This window comes from Papio anubis, chromosome 5, assembly GCF_008728515.1.
Source record: "Papio anubis isolate 15944 chromosome 5, Panubis1.0, whole genome shotgun sequence".
Taxonomy (NCBI): domain Eukaryota; kingdom Metazoa; phylum Chordata; class Mammalia; order Primates; family Cercopithecidae; genus Papio; species Papio anubis.
Genome location: NC_044980.1, coordinates 106355272 through 106376794, shown reverse-complemented (window position 1 = coordinate 106376794; position 21523 = coordinate 106355272). Strand labels below are relative to the sequence as shown.

The following is a 21523-nucleotide window of genomic DNA, read 5'->3' as shown; positions in this document are numbered from 1 at the left end:
ATCATAGGGAAAATGATGGTACTAAGAAGAAATCTATGAAGCCCAGAGTTTCCTAAATCATATGACATATTTTCAGTTCTGGTTGAAATCAAGGGTTGAGATTTCAGAAATGAAATAAAAAGATGAGGAGTGAATGATTGAGCTACTATAACATTTTAGTTTTCCTCACATGGCTTAAGACATTAGAATACAGGACTCTGGGAAATGTACAAACTGTACATAAGAGCAGAAGAGAGACCTGAGCCTACATAGGATGACCATTATCAAATTAATAGTCTAGTATTCACTAAAGAAATATCAGGAAGAAAGCTAAGGATAATACTTAAGTACTTAAAATGCATCATAAATATTTTAAAGCCACTGTTTTCAGAATTTAAATTCCTTAACTTTCAAGTAAGATTGCTAAACTCTTCAGAGTAAATATTTTTTAAATAATGGAAAAAGAAAGAATGCCAGAAAACTGGAGACGAACAAATATCTACACTTTCAAATCCAAAAAGTTACTTTTAAAAATGGAGATCAATTATTTTTCAAAAAATCAATAATGAGGGCCAGGCACAGTGGCTCACATCTGTAATCCCAGCACTTTGGGAGGCAAAGTTGGGCAGGTCGCTTGAGCCCGGAAGTTCAAAACCAGCCTGGCCAGCTCTCAACAAAAGAGATACAGGTTTTGCAGATGAGATGAAGTATTCAGTTTGGGGCATATTAGAAATATCTAAATCCAAAGCTCTGGAAGCTGAGGTGGGAGAATCACCTGGGCCCCGAAGTCAAGGCTGCAGTGAGCCACAATTGCACCACTGCACTCCACCCTGGGTGACAGAATGAGACCCTGTTTCAAAACAAAACAAGACAATGAACTTTAAAAAGCAAATCACTAGGAGCCAACATACATTTACAAAGAGAATAAAGAAAGTCAAAAAATACTCATTTATTTTTTAAGAAGTTAGACTAGAAGATGTGTAGGATTATAACTGCTTGAACAACCACACCCAAATATTGACCTAAAGTCCCTTGTAGCATACCACATGCTTGATAATTGACCCAGGCACCTCAAATTAATCAACAGAGAAAGCTTATTAATGTAATAGATAACAATTAGAATTTTTTTTAAATTGTTAAACAGAAACAATGGGCCAAATCTAACTTTAAGATAAAATTTATAATGAATAAACAGAATGTCTAAAGCTCAAGAAAAAGCCAAAACAAGTACATGATGATTAAAAAATTTAATTTAATAAAATCATAGGTTTAAAAAAAGAACTAAAAATTTCAAAAACAATATGAATCAATAAGACAATGGGGTTGGCTGGATTAATGTAAGTAAAGAGTAGAAGGTTTTAGGCTAAGATGGTTACTAAGAGATTAACACTCAGAACTGGATACTATGCTTTTTAAAAGGGATAAAACAGAACATATCCAGAGAAGATGGACCAGGGAAGGAGAGGACCAGATATCATGTTACAGTAAAGAATAGTTGAAGTAATAGGTATAGTCAGCCCAAAAAACAAAAAATTTAAAGGAAAAAGAATAACCATCTTCGTATACCTGGAAGTCTGTCAGGTATAAATACATGTGATCACTCCAGAAGCAGAAAAAAGGCAAATGCCATGTAGTTAGATTTCATATCAACATACTAAAAAGTTAACTCCTGAAACAATTCAAAAGAAAGGTAGTGAACTTCCTGTCACTAAACATGTTCCAACAGATTATCATGTGGTAAAGATGCTTAAAAGTAATATAATTATTCGGCTGGGTGCGGTGGCTCCTGCCTGTAATTCCAGCACTTTGGGAGGCCAAGGCAGGCAGATCAAAAAGTCAAGAGATCAAGACCATCCTGGCCAACATGGTGAAACCCCATCTCTACTAAAAATACAAAAAAATTAGCTGGGCGAGGTGACGCACACCTGTAGTCCCAGCTACTCAGGAGGCTGAGCCAGGAAAATCACTTGAAGCGGGGAGGCGGAGGTTGCAGTGAGTCAAGATTGCACCACTGCACTCCAGCCTGGTATAGAGTGAGACTCTGTCTCAAAAATAACAATAATAATAATAATATCATTATTCAACAAAGATTTTTCAGCACTTAATAAACGATGAACCTCTGGTGATACAGAGATAAGTAAAACTGACAAAGTTTCTGCCCTCATGTAGTTTTCATTCTAGTAGATGAAATAGGTAATAAAAATAAAAAACACATGACAGGTAATGAAAGTACAATAAAGACTAATAAAGCAGGGTAAGAAGATATAGTGAGAAAAGGGTACAATTTTAGTAAGGCGATCAGAAAAGGCCTCTCTGAGAAGGCAGTATGTAAGCAGAGACCTAAATAAGTAGGCACTGGGCCGTGTGATTACCGACGGAGGCAGTTTTCTAGGCATAGGAAACAACAAAACAAAATCTCACAGAAGGGAATGTGTTGGCAAACATGAAGAATATCAAGGAGACAAGTGTGTCTAGGCACAGTGAACAAGGAGGAGAGTGGCAGAAGATAAGATCAAGAAAGTAGCCAGAGGCCTAATCATGGAAAGGACTTTGACTTTCATCCACAGTGTAACTGGAAGCCTGGGAGAGTTGAGAACAGGCAAGTGGAATGATCCAATTTCCTTTATGAAAGGATCAATCTTATTTTTCTGTGGAGAACAGACTGCAGTAACATAAAAACAGAAATGGTTAACGGGCTACTGTAATAGTCCAGAAGAGAGGCTGGCTTGGACTAGGGGAGTGAAATGTACAGTAGGGGAAATGAAATGTGGTCATATTCCAGATTTATTTTAGAATGCAAAGTAAACAGGATTTGCTAATGAATTATATGTGCAATGTGACAGCAGACTTTCTGTATGCTTTGCTGCCTTAGCAACTAGGTGAATGATAGTGACCATTTACTGAAAAGGGAAACACATGAAAAGTGCAGGTTGAGAGTAAGGTATGTAGGGAGGGGATCAGAAGTTGTTTGAGGCATATCCAATTTTATTCACCTAACAGACATCCAACTGGAGATAACAAGTGATCAGGTATATTTAAGTCAGGTGGTAGGTGAGGTCTGGAAATGTAAATTTAGGGGTCATTTAAATAGATATTTAAAGCAATGACTATTTGAGATCCCCTTAAGGAGTAAGTATAAATACAATTAAGGTCTTAAGGATTGAGACCTAGGAAATTTCATATTTACAGGTCAGAAAAAAAGAAAAAGATCTTGCCAAGAAAACCAAGAAGTCAGAGCCGGGGAAATAAGAAGAAAATAAGCCAAGTATGAAATACCAGAAGTTAACTGAGTAAAATATTTCAAGAAGAAAGTAATCAGTAATAATTACAATAATAATGCTGAGGGGTTTAGGTGAGAGAATAAATACTTGACACCTAAATCCTTTCCAAGGAAGGGAAAGACAAGAGTATATGCATAACACATACACATAAAAGCATTTTTGCACGTAATTGTCATGTAATCACATAGCTCTTCAAACTACAATGGTGACATGAGCTTAAGAATCTCTGATTTAACACAGTATTTATTTCTACTATGCTATGCTAGTAAGAAGATCCTGATTTGTGCATTTGAAATAAAATAAATACTCCTAAAAAATAAAATTTTTGGTTGTGCAATTATTGGTAGTACATACATTTTGAATTAAACTATACTTTCACCATAAATAACTGCAAAGGTAAATTTTTAAAATTAAAATAAACTTACCACTAACATTTTCAGTTAAAATGAGATGAAAGACCTGAGCAAAGGCATCAATATCTTTATGTAGCCATATATCAGAAAGACAAGCATCCATTTCCTTTATTAACCACGGTTCAAGGCAATTCACATCTTTTTCAGGCTACAAAAAACAGTAAAAATCATAAATTATCACAAATTACCTAACAATTTATGAACATTTGCTTGCAAAGAACATAAGATGACCACAATGGCCATAAGGACTACTAATCCTATGACACTACATAGCAAAGGCTTTGACATAAAAAAATTTCTCATTTCATCACAAACATTATCACTCACAACATGGTATCTTGTCCTTATACTTAGCTTTTATCTGAGAATGAGTTTGTCAACAAAGGACTATGATCCAGTCACAATGTTAATTGTGCTTCCAATATGATACTGTTAAATGCACATACACCTCAGTAGTTCTCTTTCCCAACTGCACATCAAGGGAAGTAGCACCTACAGCTTTTTAATACTGATGCCAGGTCCCACCCCAGAGCAAGTGCATCAGAATCTCTTGTTGGCAGGGTGTCAGATTCCACAGGGCTTTAAAAGCGCCTCAGGTGACAGAATGTACAGCCACTCTTAAGAACCACAAATACACAAGGTCAAAATGCTGTTTCATGACCCAAATAAATCTACACTATATGTTTTTACATATAGCATGTTATAATCCTATAAGCATATAGGATATATATATATTATATATAGTATATTTAGTGTGCATATCCATAAAGATGTTAAATAACAATTTTTATTATCAATTTTAAAATATTCCTTAAAAGTACTTTTAAAAATTCATGTATAGTTCATTTGGATACATTACAACTTTAAACACTGGTAGAAAACTGCAAGCATATCTGCATTATATACTGTCACATGCCCAAAAAAAGGGTAAATTATCTTTTTAAAGAGTAGAAAGTTGCTCTGAAAAATTGATTGTAGTCTAAAATAAACTAAGAGAATTACCATTCAATTATGCAGTAAAAAATTATAATCTCTTGGCCGGGCACGGTGGCTCATGCCTATAATCCCAGAACTTTGGGAGGCCAAAGCGGGTGGATCACGAGGTCAGGATCACGAGACCATCCTGGCTAACAAGGTGAAATTCCATCTCTACTAAAAATACAAAAAATTAGTCAGGCATGGTGGCAGGCGCCTGTAGTCCCAGCAACTCGGGAGGTTGAGGCAGGAGAATGGCATGAACCCGGGAGGTGGAGCTTTCAGTGAGCAGAGATCACGCCACTGCACTCCAGCCTGGGCAACAGAGTGAGACTCTGTCTCAAAAAAAAAAAAAAAAAGTATAATCTCATAAAATGATCTTTAACCTACACAATTTTCACACAAAATATCAGTGGGAAACCAGGGCGATCATACCAGCTGACTGAAGACAGCGTCACCACCATCATCCAATAAGTCATACTCGTCAGTCACATTTGGAACAGTTCTCTGCCTCTGAGATTCAGGCTTGAAAGTATTTTCTTGAGCTGAGTACCATTCTGTAAGTGTGGTTTGTTGTTTCTCTTCTAAATTAATTATCAAAGAAAGAATATGTAGACAAATCTTTTCCTTTTTGAAATGTATTCCTTTGTTTAAATAAATTATGTGAATCTGGTATCTCTTAAAAGTTGGCCGTATTCTGTAGTTACTTTTAAAAAACATATTAAGAATATTCAATAAAAAATGTGTTATGCTGAAACACAAAGATACATGAAACTGCTTGAAAACTTCATTGATATGGTTAGGCTCTGTGTCTCCACCCAAATCTCATCTTGAATTATAATCCCCAGGTGTTGAGGGAAAGACCTGGTGGGAGGTAACTGGATCATGGGGGCGGTTTCCCCCATGCTGATCTCATGATAGTGAGTTCTCATGAGATCTGATGGTTTTATAAGCATCTGGCATTTCCCCTGCTTGCACTTCTCTCTCTTGCTGCCATGTAAAGAAGGTCCTTGCTTTCCCTTTGCCTTCCATCATGACTGTAAGTTTCCTGAGGCCTCCCCAGCCATGCAGAACTGCGAGTCAATTAAACCTCTTTTCTTTATAAATTACCCAGTCTCGCGTAGTATCTTTACACCATTGTGAAAACGGGCTTATACATTCATGTATTCATCTATTGTTCCAAATCCTACTAATAAGTTTACTTCTAAGTAAGTCCAGAATTAAGAGTATTTTTATCCATGTTATAACTATTGTTTAAATCAATGACCACAATTCATACAGCAGTTTGTAGAAAACCATTTGTTGAACTTCTACCACCGTGCCAGCTTTTTGAGATACAATTATATATAATTTTCACTTTCAAATGTTTCAGCTGGACATGGTGGCTCATGCCTGTAATTCCACTTTAGGAGGCTGAGGCAAGAGGATTGCTTGAGGCCAGGAGTTCAAGATCAGCCGGGCCAATGTAACAAGACTGCGTCTCTACAAAATATCTAAAAAATTAGCTGGGCACAGTGGTCTACATCTCAAGAGGCTGAGATGGGAGGATCCCTTGAGACTAGGAGGTAGAGGTTGCAGTGAGCCTTGATTGCACCACTGCACTCTAGCCTGAGTGATAGAACAAGACCCTGTCTCTAAAAAATTTTTTTTTTAGTTTTTTTTTTTTTGAGTTTCAAGATCTAGGAGTTTTACAACTTACACATCAGTAATTCAGTGCTGCCCAGTGAAATCAGCATTGCTGATTACATTTTTCAAGGGGAGAATCCAAAGGAGTTCAGATTTTTGTCCAAGGGCATACAGAATAAACAAGGTATCAAAGCTTGAAGCCAAGTCTTCTATGATGAATAATGAAGTTAAAATTAAGAAAAAGAAATCTGAACCCTAATTCAACAGCTGAAATATAAGTCATTACAAGAGATGTATTAACAGGCAAATAATGCTAAATTCAAAGTAAATCAATGAAATCCCATAACATCATCAAGATTTGGAAAACTCAACATCTTATCAAAGTTGAGTTTATTACTCACATACTACTTTTTTCACTCCCTCCCATTCACTTCCCAGTCCTTCACTATGAGATATGCCGTGGGCAACCAGCATATACTCTTCCACCTCCTTAAAAGGTGGCTGAATCTTTGGATACAGACACCTCCTCAACTCTGGCATCCACTTTCAGTTCCTCTCCATAGAGTATAACTTCTGGACACAAATCGGAAAGCAAAGGTATATTTGGGACAATATTCTAATATAATGTTAAACAATTATACACAAGAGAAAAACACTTTCAAGTGTCCATGGAGTACTCCAAAGTCATTATCAACAGTAATTTCTTTTATTAAAAAATTTACCTTGCTGTTTTTCCTTTTTGTACTTTAACATTTCTTTGTTTGTATATCCAGTTGTTCTTAAAATATCTTCCAGAAACATTTCTTTTACTTCAAATGGTCTTCCCTGTACTAAATAATTTTTAAAAAATTACTCAACTTGCATCTTAAAGAAAATGCACATAAAAACATGAGAATACCAAGTTAATAAACCTGAGTATAATATCCAAAAGCGATTTCATAGTTCAAGTGACTCCTATAATATTTTCCTTTAACTATAACTTTGACTTACAAACAACTATTAGACAACTGTTCATGTGCTTGGGTTTTTCCCTCTAGTGTTTACTATCCACTTACCATGTGTCGGGCATTGATATCATCTGTATTATAAGCAGAAATGGTAAGACAAAATAGAGCTATTTCCTGTTCCTGGAGGCAAGCTAGCAGAAGAGACAGAAATTAATCCAAAAATCCGGAATATAAATGTAAATACAGAGTTGTGAAGAGTCCTATGAGATGCAAGTACAAGACACCATGACAGTATATAACAGGGGGGATTTGACCACATCAAGAAAAGTATCCTCACTAAGAAAATGAGAAACAAGAAGATAAACAAAACAACAAAGCCATATGAAAAAAGAAAAAAAGTGTATAATGATGATGAAAAACAGCATGTGCAAAGTCCCTGTGCTGGAAAAGAGTTTCAAGGACCTAAAGGTGTTTCAAGGAACTAAAAGGCCAACTTACCTAAAAATGGTGGGAGTGGCCGGGCGCGGTGGCTCAAGCCTGTAATCCCAGCACTTTGGGAGGCCGAGACGGGCGGATCACGAGGTCAGGATATCGAGACCATCCTGGTGAACACAGTGAAACCCCGTCTCTACTAAAACTACAAAAAAAAAACAAGCCGGGCGAGGTGGCGGGCGCCTGTAGTCCCAGCTACTCGGGAGGCTGAGGCAGGAGAATGGCGTGAACCCGGGAGGCGGAGCTTGCAGTGAGCTGAGATCCGGCCACTGCACTCCAGCCTGGGCCACAGAGCAAGACTCCGTCTCAAAAAAAAAAAAAAAAAAGAAAAATGGTGGGAGTGGATTACCTTATCGTTCAAGATGAGGTAAGAGGAAAAGATAAGTCTTACTAAGGGTTTATGTTTTTATCGTGAGATAAAGGTCATTCAAAGATTTAAGCTCAGGAAGGTGCTCGACATCATCAGAATTCTACTTCAGAGAAGACCACTCTGACTGCAATATGGAGAATGGATTTAAAAGACAGCAGAATGGCTATATCAAACCGAGTAGCAGTTACTGCACTAGTTCAGGTTAACCTGAATGAGATTAATAATAGTGAAAACCAAAAAGAAGCAGACAATTTCTAGAGCTAGTCAGGAGGTAAAATCCATAGGACTCAGCATTATATTGGATATAGAAAAAAAATAAAATAAGAAAGTGTCAAATATAGTCCTTGGACGTCTGGCTTGCAAATCTGAATGATAATGTCATTCTCTGACGTAAGAAAGAAAGCTGAAAAGAACAGGTTTGCTGAAATGGGGTTTGGTTTTAAGCATGTAAAATGAGAAATGAGCTTTCAATTAGCATATGTACAGATCTGATGTCCCTGATCACCCAAGATTATTACGAGGAGTTAAGAACTTATAGGTTTGTGATTCAGGTAATTAGGTCAATGGTAGTATGATTAAGACAGGTAACACAAGAAGAGAAATAGGTTTCACAGAAGAGATGAAGTATTCGGTTTGGATCATATTAGAAATATTGAAACCCAGAGCTCTGGAGAACAACTGAAAATAAAGATTCAGAAGTCATCAGTGTAAAAGAAAAAAACAGAAGCCCAGGGCATGAATGAAAGCTTCCAGGGAAACTAGGCATCTCCAATATCTAGTACAGTATAGCACAGGGCAGGAAACAAGACGGTGGGAATAGTGGGAAAGGAAGGAAGGAAGGAAGGAAGGAAGGAAGATGGAGCGAACAGGAAAAAAAGGAAACAGATCAAGGGAATAATTCTAGAGAATACCACTATTTAAGCACCATGTAAAAGAAGAGAAGCCCACAGGGCAGACAGAAAGTATGGGATATAATGAAGAATGAGGTTCAGGAAGCAGCAATGCTATCAAACGAATTACAGCATCTGAGCATTTCACAAAAAAAAAAAAAAAAGAGAGAGAGCCAACCATAAAAGATACCACAGAAAAGCTAAGTAAGATTTTTGCCTAAAATTTGAATATTAGATTGGCAATTAGGTTAATGTCAAACAACAATGGTAAAAATTCAAATAAATAGCCCTACACACTTCAGAAATGTAAATCATTTCAGCCTTTTGAAAAGTAAAATGGCAAAAGCTGTTAAAATTAAAAATAGATATACTCTTATTTAGCAAATTCACTTTCAGAAATCTATCCCTAGAAATCCAGTATATCAGGATATACGTAAAAGGATGTTCATTGTAACATTGTTGGCAGGGGCAAGGCGGGGGATCTAGAACAAACTTGAATGTCCAAAAATAAAGATATGGTTAAATAAGTCATAGTACATCAATATTATGAAATACTTTATTATGCGGCTGCTTAAAATAAAGAACTAGATACAAAGTTACTGAACTGGAAAACTGTTCATGATAAAGCAAATTGAAAATAATGTATTAGCCATGTGCTCATTTTTATAAAACCAATTTTTGTAAATGTTATAAATGTGTATATATTTGCATACATTTTTGTGAGCATGAAGAACGAATATATATAACACTGTTAACATCCATAAATCATAAATCCATAAAACCAATTTTTGTAAACATTATAAATATGTATCTATTTGCATACATTTGTATGAGCACAGATTAGGTGAGAATGAATATATATAACACTGTTAACATCCATAAATCAGAAAACTAGGACATGAAACAAGGATGGGGCAACTGAACTTTTTCTCTATATATTTTCGTATTATTTCATTGAAGTAAACACAACTTTTGTATTTTTGGTTTTTTTTTGAGACAGAGTCTCACTCTGTCGCCCAGGCTGGAGTGCAGTGGCACAATCTCGGCTTACTGCAAGCTCCACTTCCTGGGTTCACACCATTGTCCTGCCTCAGCCTCCCAAGCAGCTGGGACTACAGGCACCCGCCACCACGCCTGGCTAATTTTTCATATTTTTAGTAGAGACGGGGTTTCACCATGTTAGCCAGGATGGTCTTGATCTCCTGACCCTGTGATCCACCTGCCTCGGCCTCCCAAAGTGCTAGGATTACAGGCATGAGCCACAGCGTCTGGCCTAATTTTTGTATTTTTCGAAGAGGAATTTATCATTTTTTTAAAGACTGGTGGCAAAATCAGTTTTTAATAAAGGACAAGGGCAAACGTCGTTTTAGCATTTTCAGAAGTGAATGTGAAGTAAAACATGGGAGTATAGACTACTTTTTAAAGATATCTACCAATAAAGGGAAATAGTTATAGGACAATTTAAGACAGAACACAAAGTGAAAATAAAGCATATTTCCTTTTAAGGTAAGAGAATTAGGCTCACTACACAATACCAAAGAGCTGTTGATAGAAAAGGAGAAGTTGAAATCAGAACGAAGTACTATTAAGCCTATCTCAGGGGGAACAGTAATAGATGGCCTCTACTTCAGAACATTCCCCAGTTTCTATTAGGATAAATAATGTCCAAAAGTGTTCTTTCATAAAAATTAGAGAAGAAATCTGACAATTTAACTTACTATATATCACTGGACAACTTCCAAAATATCTTATAAAGAGATTCACATCCAAGGCGGCACTAGAAAGAATTAGTTTCAAAGTTGGGTGCTTTTGCAACAAATCTCTTAACTTTGTAAGTAAAAAATCACTAAATCGATCCCTTTCATGCACTTCATCCTGTAGTAAAGAGAAATAAAACCATGGAACAGTTAAAACATTATTGATGACTAAGTCTTTAAAACAATGGCACTACTGGGTTTCACACTAATTCAAATTAAATGTGGACAAGGCCAATCAACATTCATGAAAATTTTGTATTACAGGAATTTCAGAAATAATTAGACATCAACAATGAAATGTAGATGACAAAGTAAAGTTATCCCTTGGCATCTGTGGGTGAATGGTTCCAGGGCCTTCCCCCATGCCAAAATTCATGGATGCTCAAGTCCCTGATAAAAAAAAAAAAATGGCATAGTATTTGCACGTAACTTATGCAAATCCTTCCATATACTTTAAATCATCTCTAGACTACTTATATTACCTAGTACAGTGTAATGCTAGGTAAATAGTTACACTACATTCTTCAGGGAATAACGACAAGAAAAGTCTGTACATGTTCAGTACAGATACAGTATTTTTTCAAATGTTTTCAACCTGCGGTTGTTTGAATCCATAGTCATGGAATCCACAGATACAAAGGGCTGTCTATATTGCCCTTTTTTCCCACAGAATATAAAACTACAAAAAATTATAAGTCCAATTTAAGGTGCTTTTAATACATAAAAAATCTATTTAAATATGTTTCTTTTAGCATCAGAGCTTATGAAGTGCATCCTTTGGTGTGGGTAAGTTTCTGAAAGCTGCTTATTCCAAGCTTATAAAACTGAATCTAATTTTTTTCTGACACAAACTAGATAAAAGGTTAGAATTCCTTAATAAAGAGGTAAACTCATCAACTTAGTTCATCAGCAGTTAGTTAATTTAGCAGCTTAACCATGGAGTTTATAAGTATATCCCTATCATTGGGAAATATATATTAATGAAGGGATCAAATGACCACGTAAAGAGATAAAAGAAAACTCCCCTTTTTTTTTGAGAACTCTAAGTACATGCATCATTTTCATATATGAAAAGCACATTTTTAAAAACTACCTGCTTATTTTATTTTCCCCCAATAAAGCCAGATGGTTTTATTATTTTTGTAATACAAAATATTTCTAATAATTATAGACAAAAAATAACTTGATCATTATAGCCTGTTCAAAAGAATAAGTTGGTTCTCTTTTCCACCCTATTCCAAAAATGTAATTATGTATTCAAATTTTTTGAGACTACCCTGAAATGGCATATGTATTTAAATTTTAAGCAATCTGAGTTAGTTACATATGACAAATTCACCAATATTCTTACCACAATAACATGTGTCACAGTCGACAACGTACTATCTCCTGCCATCAATGTACGAAGCAATACCCCATTAGTACAAAATGTCAGAAGTGTCTTTGGAGAAACCCTTTTTAAAAAAAGCAAAATAAAGTGCACAATTGGAAGTCTTTCATGTAACTAAAACATAATCACATTAAATGCTGGCCTGGTACACATTTTAATAAATATTACTAATATAATACTGTACTGGTATGTACAGTTTATTAGTAAAGCTATATGGTTTTGCAGTTATGTGAGACTGCCTGACAATAGCCTTTTATATTAAGTGATGTATTTTGTTAAAGAACCTCAGCTGCTCCAAAAACAAAAAAAATCTTAAGTACTTTTTGCTTGCAAATAAAGTATGTTACAAATGGAATCAGATTTTGTATCATTACTGAGAACAAAAAAAAAGTACTACTTGTCAAGAAGGCATTACTAATACTACAGGCTGAGTATCCCTTATTCAAAATGCTTGAGACAGAAAGGGTTTTAGCTTTCAGATTTTTCCACATTTTAGAATACCTCCAGTTGAGCATCCCAAATCTGAAAATAAAAAATCCAAAATGCTCCAATGAGCATTTCCTTTGAGTGTCATGTTGGGACTCAAAAAGTTTTAGATTTTTGAGCATCATGGATTTCAGATTTTTGGATGTAAGATGCTCAATTTATACTACTACTGATAATAAATTCACTCATTAACAGTTATTGAGCGTTTACTATAAACCTCACATCAAACCTGTACTCTAGATGCTTTTCTTTGACTCATTTTACAGATGAGGACACTGAGGCTCAAATAAGTAAAATAACTGATCATGAAACTATGAAATGGAATTTTTATCTATGGTTCAAATATTTTTCAAACTCTTCATTCAAAACTTCTCTAGATTTAGACAAGACTTCAATATCCTGATTTAGACTTACTTGGAGCAAAATGATCATCTAACTTTTCAACTAACACATCCTCTATTTTTAATGAAATATACATAGTCTTTTTTAAGCATGATAAAAGAGAAGATAGATGAGAACTGTTTTTACCTGCTTTCTAATCGGATCTGATAACCAATTGTTTGACCAATCCTTTCCCTTCTCTCTGCGGCAACTCTTTCAGCCACAGCAATAGCTGCCAATCGTCTTGGTTGAGTACAAAATATACGGCAAGGGATACCATTTTTAAAGCAATCATCTAAAAGGAACTGAGGAATCTGAAACAAAAGTTTTAAAATACTATAAGATGACATGATCACATACTACAAAAAATCTAAGTGAATCAACTGAAAAACCATTAGAACTCAAGAAGTTCTATAACAAGTCCAAATATAATCATAAAATCAACAACATTCATGTAACTAGTAATAATCGCTAAAAAATGTGATTTGAAAAGATCTTGCTCACAATAGAAACTAAAGCTAAAATATCTAAAATCAAATATATACAGGAATATTTAAGGTTTATGTGAAGATTATAAAACGTTACTGGAAAAACATAAAAGAAGACCTGAATATATAAAGAAATATGCCATATTCATGGATGGGGATAATCAATGCTGTAAAAATGTTAACTTCTCCCCAGATTATTCCATAAAGTCAATGAAATAAAAATAAAAATTCCACTGGGATTTTTTAAATGATGAAAAGCATAAAAAAAAAAACAAAAATAGCCTATAAACCAGGATTGTAGATACTTTTTTGTAAATAAAATTCAAACAGGTTGGAAAGATTTAAAAATCAAATTCTTACCTACTCCCTACCACCAATGCCCTTATATCTTCTCCATAAAGGTAACTACTGTTACTTATGAACTCATTCAAGAAAAAAAATGTTTACACAACCCAGAATATTTGTATATACAAGCATGTTTTTCATCCATGCAAAGAGATGATTGTACTTAATGTCTGTAATTTGCAGTTTTCACATAACATACCAGATCTACCTAGCCCATTTTAACAGCTACATATTCCATCTCGTGGCTATGCTATAACTTAACAAATGATTAAACATTTAAGTAATTTCCAGTTTTTTAGGTTTGTTACTGATGTTGTTGCTTGATATTATAAACAACACTGCAGTAAACACCTGTCTCCACAGAGTTTTAGAAAGATATATGTACTAGTCGTGAAATCACTAGTAGTGAAAATGCTGAGTCAAAGAGTACACAAATTTTTAATTTATATGAAAAAATTATCAAATTGCTCCTCAAAACAATTTATACTCCTACCAACAAAGCAACAAAGCAGAAGAGCTGCCTTCCAACACCCATACAGATACTTGGTATCATCAATTTTTTAATTTCTGCCAATCTTAGAGTTAAAAAATATAATTTATTTTTATTTTTTTAACTGTGAGTAAAAGAAAACATCTTTTCATGCATGTGTCAGCCCCTAGGATTTTTTTTTTTTTTAAACTTGACTAGTTCCTCCAGATGTGGGAGTTCGGTCAGGATGGTGAAAGAAATTGTAAAATTATAGGAAATAAACACAAACCCTCTTGGAAAGTCTGGGGGTTTGCATAAAGTGGCTGAAGGCAGCTGAATTCTCTTAAAAGCTGAGCTCATAGATACATATGAATGTAGAGAAGCTTATCTAAATAGCTTGTTTACTCATGTGGTCCTAAGACCAACCTTTAATCAACCCCCGTGCATTTGCTCTCTACTCGGGAGGTCGGCAATGTCAATTACCCTCTAGTGGTGTCTACTCAAGACCTTTGTCATTTAATCTATACTGAATAAATGTGAGCTTTGCTGGCTGATGGGGCCTCGGCTACAGCTCTTTACAGTACCTTCCTTGGTGTCGGTGAGTGGCCCAGACCCTCAGCCTAACTGACAGGCAAAACATCTGTGCCAGTATATGTCTCTCATCCATCACTGGGTCAGGGTCTGCAGGTCGGAACCTCGCATCCAGAAGCATAAATGCATAAGTACCACCAAGAAATATTTTAAAAGAGAAGATAAATGTATCATTTTCAAACTACAGAAAATCAATGATATCTTCTTAAAAATCCTAAAAGAAGCCAGAGCAGGGGAAAATCCTTACCTACAAAGAGCAAAGCTAAGAATTACAACCAAGTTTTCCTCAGACATTATTTAAAGAGCGGAGAGAAGAGGTGAGAGGAGAAAAAACAAAAACAAAAACACCATCCTAGAATTCTGTACCTTGCAAAATTATCCTTCAAAAATGAAGGAGAAATGAAGACTTTATCAGATGAATACAAATTGAGGGAATTTGTTGTCAGTAGACCACAGCCTTGCAAGAAATGTTTTTTGTAAGTTCTTTACAGAGAAAGAAAAATAACATAGGCCAGAAACTTGAATCTTCATAATGAAAGAACACTAAGGAAGGAATAAATAGAGGTAAAAAACTAATTTTTTTTTAACTTTTATTTTTTGTATTCTTAACTGATCTAACACTTAACAATTGGATCAAAATAATAATAGCAACAATGTAGTTGATTATGTATGTATATATCTTATGTGTGTACATGTATGTTGATGTATGGTTACATATAAGTAAAATGAATGACAGCAATGATACAAGGGACAGGAGGGAGGAATTAGGGTTATTTTTTTACTTAAGGTACTCACACTACCCGTAAGGTGGTGTAGTGTTATTTGAAAGTGGACTCGGTTTAGTTGCAAATGTATATTGCAAACTCTAGAGCAACCACTAAAAAAGGTAAAAGATAATGAAGAAGAATATCAGGCTCACACTGTAAACAACAAAAAGCAGAATCCTGATGCAGGAATAGATAATGAGATTAAAGATACATAAAAAAAAATTTAGCAATAGACCCTGGTACTATAGAAAGTTAGTATTTGGTCAAAAATAGCATCTTAAATCGGGTCGGGGAGTTTGGAGGGAAGGACAGATTGTTAAATAAAAGTTATATCTGAACTGGAAATAACATGAAGAAAAAGTAAAATTCCTACCTGATATAATACAAAAAAATAAATTTCAGATGAATTTTTTAAACAATATAAAAGTATTAGAATAAAATATTTATAGAAAGAGCCAGGTGTGGTGGTATGCACCGATAGTTCCAGCTACTTAGGAGGCAGAAGCAGGAGGATCCCTTGAGGCAAGAGTTCAAGGCTATAGTGAGCTATAATCAACTCTGTGAATAGCCACTGCACTCCAGCCTGGGAAACACAGTGATACCACACCTATAAATAAATAAATACAGAAAATGTCCATTAATCCACTCTTAACATGCCCCAAAGCCCTAGAAAAATACTGACAGATTTGACTAAATAAAAATGTAAAACTACTAAACAAGATACCATAAACGAAGGTAAAAAGTAAACAAAAAATTGGGAGAAATTATTTTTAAGATGTTTAATGGTCAACAGGCATACATCTATAATATATAAACACTCCAAAAAATAAATCCAAAATTATTAAGCCAAAACGAATAAAAATAAGGAACTCATACAAGATAAACAGATAAGAGGCAAATAAAAGATAACTAAGAATCAACAAAATGCAAGTTAAAATATTATTTTTTGCTGATCAGCTTGATAAAGGTTTAAAAAATTATATCCATCCTTGCCCAAGCTTTAGAGAAACAAGAACTTTCAATACTTTCAATATGGTAACATGTTAACTCTTTTTTAGAGTTATGGAACAATAACTAGTGAATCTAGCTGTTAAAATTTTTAACTGCCATATCCTTGATCTGGCATTTCCACTTCTAGGAAACTTATCCTATTGAAATATTCCTACAAATAAGCAAAAAAAATTAGGATACAAGTAAGTACAATATAAGAGAAAGATTCCTACTCTATCACTTCTTAGCTATGTTAACTAGAGTAGATTAACATCTATAAGTTTTAATTTTTATTCCTCATCTGTAAAAAGATAAAACCTACATGTCTTGGAGTTACTGAGAAGATGAAATGAGACAACTCTTATATAACCCAACAAACAGTAAAGTGTCATTTTTCACCATTGTTTATTATCATTACAAAAATGTTCAGGAATACTATGCAGTTGTTTAGACAATGAGGCATATCTACAGGCACTGACTTGGAAACATATCCAAATCTGTTGTGAAAAAAAATCAAGATGCAAAATTATATGTTCTTAGCCTATGTTAAAAAACCAATATATAACAACGCTGTAAAGAGAACAAAAACAAAACATACAAACCCCACCACCACCACTACCACCAAAAACAGAAAAACAAACAAACAAAAATCCACCAGCACATATCTGGATATTCTGACAGTAATGCAGTGATACAGGGTGGCAAGAGAATTTAAAATCTTTCATTTTCTGGCCAGGCATGGTGGCTCATGCCTGTAATCCTGGTACTTTGGGAGGCCAAGGCAGGTGGATCGCTTGAGCCCAGGAGTCTGAGATCAGCCTGGGCAACACGTTGAAACCTCCTCTCTACAAAAAATTTAAAAATTAGCTAGGCATGGTGGCATGCACCTATAGTCCCAGCTACTTGGGAGGCTGAGGGAGGAGAATTGATGAAGCTCGGGAGGTGGAGGCTGCACGCCACTGCACTCCAGCCTGGGTAACAGAGTGAGACCCTGTCTCAAGAGAAAAAAAAAAATCTTCTACTCTCTATAAAATATTTTCCATAACGTTCAAGTTTCACACAATGAACACAAATAAGAAAAAAAATTCAAAAAGCACTTAACTTCCTAATACCATTAAAGGTAAGATAAAATACCACTTACATTCTGTTTTATATTTCAAAGAATAAAAATATTAGTATTTTAATTAACTCTTTAAATAGGACAAAATTATTTCTCAGGTTTGAACTCATTAAATTAATAGTTTCTTCTTAAAAAGCAGAGTATAATATTTAACTACGAATTAAATTCTAAAGTATCCTTTCATACCTAGTAAAATGATATACATAATTGTGAAAATAGGCATCCATAATTCCAATATATAGATATCATTAGCAAGGACATTCAAATAATTTAAACAAAGACCTATTTATTACATTTTGTCGAAACTTCCTTAATCTCTATTCTACATAATTAGAACTGCTACAATTAATACTTAATGGCAAAACTACTCAACCTAAAAAAAAATTGTAACAATCTAAGACAGCTAAACAAATTATCTGGAGTAACTCCATGGAATTTCACTTAATCATAAAAGCATTCATGCTGAGTCAGGCGTGGTGGCGTGTGCCTGTAATCCCAGTTACTCAGGAGGCTGAGCCAGGAGAATCGCTTGAATCTGGGAGGCAGAGGTTGCAGTGAGCTAAGATCGCACCACTGCACTCCAGCCTGGGTGAGAGAGAGAGACTTGGTCTCAAAAAAAAGAACTCATGCTAAAGAAAGATCTTGTATATTGTCTTCAGAAAAAATTTTCATCATGTTTTTAATTATTCAGTTTTACAGGATCAAGTTTTAAGGACAGAGACATAATTCTGTAAAAATGTTTAAGTCCTTCAAGTAAAAAACTGGTAAACTTTATAATCAACTTCTCCTCCCACCTTGCCTTAGAAACTAAGCCTATTAAACCAACCAATACAATCAAATCTTAGGCAATTGTCAAAAACAAAATTATGTCCCTAAAGGAAGAAAACCTACAAATATATTTATTATTTTATCTGAACCTCTATTAAAACCAAAGTAATTTTAGTAATTTTAAGCTGAAATGCTGCAAGAATGTACACAAGAAAGTCATATGATGTCATACTTACTACTTCCAATCTGTTATCCTATGAGTGAAACTTCATAAGGAGTTACTTTGATTCTAAAAATCCAAGTCAAACCTATCATATTAATTTCATTCTACAGTCAACTTCATATTAATATGTTATTACTGCTTTTACTTTTGTTCCTATATGCAAAACACTATGCTAGGCACTTTACAGAGATAATCTTTACACCTCACTATGAAAGGTAGCAATTATTAGTCTCATTTTATAAATGAGAACTCTGACTCACAGAGGTTACAAAAAGAGCCTAGAACTTCCATAAGTGAGGGAACTGGAATCTAAACTCAAGGCCAAAGCCCATCTTCCTTCCATGATACCAAATCGCTTTCCCACCTCTGTTTAAATAAAGGCCTAATGCACTAGTTTAAAAATAAGTAAATTATTTAAAACATTTTCTTTCTACAAATTCTCCAAATATATTCCAGTAATAATTTATTTCTGAAATAACCATTACTATAATATCCACAAGTTTCTTTTTCTGTTTTTTTAAACATATGCAGTGTAAATTTGATATAAAATTATAATATGGGACTATATATATATATAATTTTTCTATAAACAACAAAAAAGAAACAAACCTGTGTGGTCTTTCCAGACCCAGTTTCTCCTACAATCAAAACTACTTTATTTTCCTTAATTATTTTAACAATTTCTTCCTGTTTCTCAAACACTGGTAAAGACTGCCTAAAAGAATCAAATTCGGATTCTCCTCTTTTCACTGGAATCTGAGGTATGCCATTGTTGAGTCGCCCACTTGTCTTGCTCATTTCCCGGTTTTCTTTGAAAATGAATAAAAGAACAAAAAATGTATGATCAACACTGAAAAAGAAGTGTTAAAAATAAAAATAAGTATTTTTTTTTGCCAAACTGAGAAAAACATGTCAAAAGAGGTAATTTCTAACATAATTCCTTTCAAATGTTTTCTTCTCTACTCAGTCTATATAAAGTTGTCAAGCAATATCTCAATTGTACTCTTACACATACTATTCTCATTGAACATGTTACAAATTTCAGTACCAATTAGAAAGCAAACCTCTCAGACATATTTCTGGTACATAATGTTTAAAAACTGATAAAAATAAATCATTCAATAACCATTAAAAATAAAACAATCTTGATAATCCAAATGATTTTTAGGCTTGTTATAAATTTCTATCAATAATTTCATGGAAAATTAAATTTTTATAGTAGGAAATAATGTGCATACTTATAAGATCTGTCACTACATTAGGAAAACATATTACAAAAAAAGAAAATATCCCATGTATGTTTAATGTTATACATGTAAGACTAAGTGATCAAATAAAATAATTATGTGTTAAATATAAGGGTCCTAATGTTAACAAATTTCCTAATGGAGTATTTTAGCCCAACATCCACATTTAACTAAACAGACAGGAATAAAGAAGAGGTATGAAATGTCTTATATCCATGTAGCTCAAAATATGTTTGTGTGTCTATGTTTAAAGTGCAAGTTCTTTGATATCTAGGACCACATATTTTCTATATTCTGCTGATCTATTCCAATAGACAGTAATAACTATGTAAATTTTATCACCATAGGCAATAAATAGTTTTCTTACTAGGGAAGTGATCTTTCCAAACAGTGAAATTACATCTTTATTTTGTAACCCAAATACATTATTTATCTACCTTTGAGCAACTTAACGTACTGAAGACTCTGTCCAATCTCTTACCAGAGCTAAAGCCCCAATTCAAAATCTCACTTATTAGTGTGTCATGGCAGCATAATATAGGAAAGCCTAGTCCCTGGAGTCAAATACCCACTCTGCAGTTTACTGGTTGGTTTGGTGTCCTTGAACAAACTATTTAATTCTTCTAAGCCTCAGTTTCTTCACCTGTGAAATAGGGGAAATTCTTACCTTGCAAGGGTTGCTTGCTATAAGGCCCCATATAAAGGGTTTAGTATATCGCCTCGCACCCAGTTAATGCTCAATAAATGGTAGCTATTGATATTATTATAACACTCAAAAAAAAAACTTGGTTCAACTTAATTACATGCTTTAACACTACACTTTGTTTCAAATTTTTACAACTCTTAATCATTTCTAACAAACTATTCCAATGGAGAAATTTATTTCATCTTAGTTTTCGAAAATAAATCTAAAATAGAAAAAGAATAGTCATCAAATAATAGGGTAAATGAGGAAGCTCCCCAGAAAATACATACCAGCTTCAACTGCAAACACATTTCCTCTTTCTGTTTTAGGCAGAAGTTCTGTACGCTCTTTATTGGTGACAGGAAATCTTTGAATTAGGCTCCTAACAGCATGTTTTGTATTATGAGTCAAATTACAGGTCATCATTGCATGAGCTGTTTCTGATCCATCTTTCTTCTTCACAGTTAGGTATCTATTTGCTCCCTTTCTGAATATTAATAAAAATCATTTATTTACTATATACAGTCAACTTGTTCACATATGATGTATGCCTACTTAGAAAATATGTCTCAAGCAAAACATTGAAAAAAATCAAAATGCTTTGGGAGAAGATGCTGAAAGTCCAAAAAAATTCAATAAAGAAAGATTTGGGCTAAAGTGGCCATAAAACTATTTTCAGTTAAAATTTCAAGTGCTGCAAATCCAAGTTTAAGTCCACTAAAAAGGCTTACTTACCCTTAAGTGTTAAAGTTTGTCTTTAGCAGACTTCATGGTAGATGAAACATCACCAGTTAATATAATACATGCTGGGAAGCATACAGAGGGGGAAAACATCAATCTGAA

At 34.3% G+C, this 21523-nt stretch overlaps 1 protein-coding gene across 7 annotated transcripts in view; it reads right to left on the bottom strand.

Moving 5' to 3' along the window:
* The window catches only part of YTHDC2 (YTH domain containing 2), a 91520-nt gene that overhangs the window by 58986 nt on the left and 11011 nt on the right, over positions 1-21523 (bottom strand). For 2 of the 7 annotated variants that reach the window (XM_031666397.1, XM_031666398.1), the window contains exons 3-10: positions 20971-21167; positions 19358-19557; positions 13135-13301; positions 12082-12184; positions 10692-10848; positions 6997-7104; positions 5084-5232; positions 3686-3821 (exon numbers count right to left, since the gene is read on the bottom strand). In XM_031666397.1, the coding sequence (XP_031522257.1) occupies positions 3686-3821; positions 5084-5232; positions 6997-7104; positions 10692-10848; positions 12082-12184; positions 13135-13301; positions 19358-19557; positions 20971-21167 (1217 nt within the window). Of the gene's footprint in view, positions 1-3685; positions 3822-5083; positions 5233-6996; positions 7105-10691; positions 10849-12081; positions 12185-13134; positions 13302-14873; positions 16036-19357; positions 19599-20970; positions 21168-21523 lie in introns of those variants that run through there. The other 5 variants (XM_031666401.1, XM_031666399.1, XM_031666402.1 and 2 more) reach the window with 5 other exon arrangements.